The following is a 5,000-nucleotide window of genomic DNA, read 5'->3' as shown; positions in this document are numbered from 1 at the left end:
ACTAAGGTTCTTTGAAAAGGGCTTTTGTGTTTCACACTTTAAATTTTAACACAGGAAATCACAGCCATCTGTACTTTGAATTGTTATTGTGTTACGTTTTTTGTTTAACATAAAGGAAAAGTGATTCATTTCCGGTTTATTTAAACGCTGAAAAAACCTGTAAAAAATATACTGTAATGCATAATGCATTCATTGTTTGATCAGGTAAGATCAATAAAAAATGAGAAATAGAAAACTATTTGATTGTCCTTTCAATGTGCATAGATGGGAACCTGCATAGATATGAAGACGCGTGAATGTAGTGACGTGGAGTGATATTACCTAGTATTATTATAACTATTAACCTGCAAAAAACAAGATTGACCCCAGAGGGTGTATGGGTGTTCTGTGAAAGCCAATGATATATGATTATATTATATAAGGCATGCAGACATGATCAAGAGGTTCAGTTGTTTTTCAGACTAAATGTCGGAATGGGGAAGAAATGTGACAACTTTGACAGCGTAATGGCTATTGGTGCCAGAGAGGGTGGTTTGAGTATCTCAGAAACTGCTGATCTCCTGTGATTTTCACGCACAACAGTCTCTAGTTGGCAGAGAATTATGCCAAAAAATAAAAACATCCAGTGAGCAGCAGTTCTGTGGGCAAAAACACGCAAATAACCACACATTGCAACAGTGGTATGCAGAAGAGCATCTCTGAACACACAACGCGTCAAATCTCTAAGTGGATACGCTACCACAGCGGAAGACCAATAAGTAAAAAAAAGTCTAATAAATACTATATAAAGTGCTATACACTACCGTTCTTCTAATTTTTCAGCCTCATAATGACTTCCTTGACTTTCCTTGGCACAAGTTTGGTCCTCATGTTGACAAATGCTTTCTAATACCAGCACCAAGGGAGTGATGAATACATGTGACTAATCAGAAACGGCTGAGAAGCCAACTGTCCAATTACTTTTCGTCCCCAAAAATGGATTGACGTAAAAAAGGGACGTAATTCCTACGAATTGCCTGACATGGGTGTAAATACCCTCAAATTAAAGTCCGCATTTTAACCTCAATATTCAGTGCTTTATTCCAAATCCAATATGCTGGCGTACAGAGCCAAAATACCAGAAATGACCACTGTCCAAATATGGCCTACAACAAAATAAACGGAAATTGCTACATTTTTAGTTAGGCGGATGCCTTGAGGTGAAATCATATTTCCATTGGTTTAATTATAATTACCGGCTCTCTCTCTTTGGACGCAGTGAATTGACTTCTGGGCTATGTAGTTCGTTTTTGTGGAAATAACTTTATTATATCAGTCTTGCAACTGTGAGGTTTGCGCTGAAATGACTACATTTACCATGTGGCGCCGGAATGCGGTGGCCAATCCGGGGGCTATGTTCCCGAAATTAAAATCCTTTAGTTTAAAGCAATACCAAGGTTGTTTAGGTTTGATGAAGGTTTAACGGAAAGGATTCTGGGTACGTAACTTGTCAGTAATAATTAGTTTTTTTCCCCCACGACTTAGACATATAGGGTACTACCGTGACGAGTAAAATATCATACCATACATCTCGAGAAACGTGCAAGACCAACATTAGATCGTATTATTTATTTTGCAAGTTAGCTTGCTGTTTATTTAGCTACCCAGTCTAAAATAGCTGACTGGACAGCTACTAAATGACTACTAAACAAGAGAGGTGCCAAAATCGTGTAACGAATCATGTGCATCAATTAAATTGTTATGGCTAATGAGTAATGTAAGATAGCATCGCAGCAAACTACCTACCTAGCTAGCAAGCGATGTAAATTAACATGTCAGTCAGTTTAGTTTGCGTAGCGTCGGTGATTATTGCCGTTTGCTTTGAAGTAATCAGGCTAGCAGTGATGCTAAATAGTCGCGTATTGTTATGACGTTTTAACAAGTGATATTACAGTCATTTAAACTGACTATCTAATAATTGACATGTTCAAGTTGTTTGATGATGGTTAGCTATGCTAGCTTGCCACTATTTTCTTCGTATAGATTTTTGTTGTAACTTAGTATCCGCATTTAATTATTGACCTGTTACTAATGCGTTATATATCCTTGATATTAAATGGTTTTGCTTTATATGACGCGTGCTGATAGTAGGTTAATAAATAGTTAATATATCAACGAACGACTGTTGATGTCAGTTGACTTATTTGATTGTTAAAATGTGCGATAATTTGCTTTATCTTCCGTTGTTGCGGAATGTTATTCTCTACTTACACTTAGCAAAAGTGAAAAGAATTCGCTTCTACGTTGTAATATTCTAACCTATTGTGCAAATGGTATATATCATTTTTTTTTTTAAATCTAACTAGCATTCCAATTAGATACTGCTTTGATGGTGCAATTGGTTTTTCGAATAGCTACGTTTGATTGAAAAATGTTGCAAGGTATGTTACAGTAGCAGATGATTGGTTCATTTTTCCAAGGAACGCTTGAGGGACGCTAGATGAGGGATGACACAGCTATGGACATATGTTCTTCGTCCTCTGACATCAGACTTTCATGAACACGTTCTCAACAACAAGATGTGATAGTCTTTTCACATCTGATTCTGTACCTGGTTTCTTTTCAGTTTGATTCGCTATAATCACTTTGTGAAACAATGTGCTGAATTTATATTTGTGATATGCTGAAGTGTGCTTGTCTCTCAAATAAGTCTCAGTTAAGCTTAATGAGTTATTTAGTGCACAATGTCTTGTCCTAGGCCCCAAAGAACATGTAATAACACATTGAAGATAGTAAATAGGCCTACTTGCCTGTACTGGTAATGTGTTTGCATCATTAATTAATTGATATGGCATACATTTTTTCATTAATTCATTAACCAATCATTAATTGATAACTTTACAGAAATTTAGACTTGTATCCAATCAGAACATGCATTTCAAACATGTTATGACGTATAAAAGCTACTTTTGCTTTTGCATCAGATCCAGATCAGCATATAAATTAAAGTGTCCATTAATCCCTAATCGAGTGCTCAGCTGTACATTGCGTACTGTTATGAGAGAAAAGGAAATCTAGACCATGGCAGGCATCCTAAAATGAAGTGACGTAGAACAGCTATCCCAAAATAGTAATTGTTTTTTACTTAAATAGCAAAAGTGAAAAACCATCCTTCACAGTGATAGGTAAGGTACAAACCATGACTACATAGCCTGACATTGCATAGCGCCATGTAGTGTACTGGTTAAGATACATGACTGGGACACGCAAGATCGGTGGTTCTAATCCCGGTGTAGCCACAATAAGATCCGCACAGCCATTGGGCCCTTGAGCAAGGCCCTTAACCCTGCGTTGCTCCAGGGGAGGATTGTCTCCTGCTTAGTCTCATCAACTGTACGTCGCTCTGGATAAGAGCGTCTGCCAAATGCCAATAATGTAATGTATAGGGCCAACCAATACAGAAATATAAAGAATATTTTTTTGTTATTGTGGGTTCTTATGGTGGTAGGCTGACCCCAGGAAGGCAGAGAAGGGAGGTAACTGCATGCCTTTTCCCGGCCTGATGAGATATGGGAGATTAAACGGTTCCCGTAATGCAGCCATACACAAAAGAAGTCAAGAGCCCAGAGAGGAAGTGGTGGCCACACATTTCCACCCATTTCTACCCCGCTTCCTGTTTACAACGATCCAACAGGAGGCCCTTGTCTTAGGGCATCAAATCGTAAGCAGAGCAGACAGAAAATAAGAAATCTTAACACAAACTTAACTCAGTTACCATCATACTCACCAAACGGAGGCACAGCTGTGGTCTCAAAGTTGTCCAAGTCCCGGAAGGACAGATAACTTGGGCCCGTGCGTGTCTCTGACATTGGTTTGATACAGTTTTTGTTATTGTTTCCTTCGTTGCACCGTCAGAAAAAATGGGTACGGTAGGGGTCTGTTTTTATTCACTAAAGTACAATTCCTGTTACAATGTTCCCCTCTCTGGGACATATTTGTATCACAAAAGTGTGAGGGTACTGCCTCTAGTCACAAGCCATTCTACCTATAGACACAATTTATGCACCTTTTCCGAATGCACAATGGTGAAACTGTTTTAAGTAAATCATGCTGAACAAGCCTGTGTGCAACTCCAAAACAGTGACCGGTGTATTCTCTCTTCCTCTCTTTCTTTGCCCCCTTGCATCTTCTCTTTTCTTGCCTCCTCTCTTTCTGTTGTTCCTTCCTCCCTTCCTCTTTTTTTCAGGTTTGGAAAGTGCTGGGTGCACCTGGGGCAGTAGCAGAACTGGCACTCTCACCCCATCTCACCTGTCCCATACCCACTCACCCTTACCTGTTAGCCACCCCAGTGTACCCCCTGTCTCACCTGTCCCATACCCACTCACCCTTACCTGTTAGCAACCCCAGTGTACCCCCTGTCTCACCTCTTCCGTACCTGCATACCTTTACCTGTTAGCCTCCTTAGCACACCCTGACCCGTTAGCCTCCCCAGTGTCTCACCTCTCCTGTAGCTGCATACCTTTACCTGTTAGCTTCCCCAGTGTGCCCCCCCGTCTCACCTCTCCAGCCTCCAGTCCTCTGCTCCCTGATGCTTTGGACACAGACACCTCACCAGCTGCCCAATGACTGCCTGGATTGTCCTGCCTTTCAGCCTGGCTGCGTTCTCCATCACGGGAATATGGATAGTGTAAGGCCACCACTGTGACTGGAGGAATATGGATAGTGTAAGGCCACCACTGTGACTGGAGGAATATGGATAGTGTAAGGCCACCACTGTGACTGAAGCTGAGGAAGTACTCTCAAGAGTACAATTAAAAAATTAACTGTTTTTTGTTGTTGTTGTTGTTTTTTTTTTTTTTTTATTCAAGTCACTGTTGTAGAACTCGATAAGAACATTCTAATCATTCTGTCAGATTAATCGAATAGGCCCTAGTCCTTATCGTTGTTGTATTCTTGGCACTTGAATTTGTACAACTTGTACTTCTCTCTAGGGTCTTTCAACACACTTTTCCCTGGTTATG

The 5,000-nt window shown here is 40.1% G+C and overlaps 2 protein-coding genes across 2 annotated transcripts in view; both read left to right on the top strand.

Annotated features, from left to right (window-relative positions):
* The window catches only part of LOC133140900 (eosinophil peroxidase-like), an 11,028-nt gene extending 10,793 nt beyond the window's left edge, over positions 1–235 (top strand). Inside the window, exon 15 of the mRNA XM_061261188.1 lies at positions 1–235. This exon is cut by the window's left edge and continues 1,463 nt beyond it. The gene's annotated coding sequence lies outside the window, so the exon portion shown is untranslated.
* A 1,155-nt stretch (positions 236–1,390) lies between these two features.
* The window catches only part of tmem150aa (transmembrane protein 150Aa), a 20,405-nt gene continuing 16,795 nt past the window's right edge, over positions 1,391–5,000 (top strand). The window contains exons 1-2 of the mRNA XM_061261817.1: positions 1,391–1,477; positions 4,226–4,666. Of these exons, the coding sequence (XP_061117801.1) occupies positions 4,602–4,666 (65 nt within the window). The 5' untranslated portion in view covers positions 1,391–1,477; positions 4,226–4,601. The remainder of the gene's footprint in view (positions 1,478–4,225; positions 4,667–5,000) is intronic.

This window comes from Conger conger, chromosome 11 (assembly GCF_963514075.1).
Source record: "Conger conger chromosome 11, fConCon1.1, whole genome shotgun sequence".
NCBI classification, from domain to species: domain Eukaryota; kingdom Metazoa; phylum Chordata; class Actinopteri; order Anguilliformes; family Congridae; genus Conger; species Conger conger.
The sequence above is the reverse complement of the archived record's forward strand: the minus strand, read 5'-3'. Positions and strand labels throughout refer to the sequence as shown.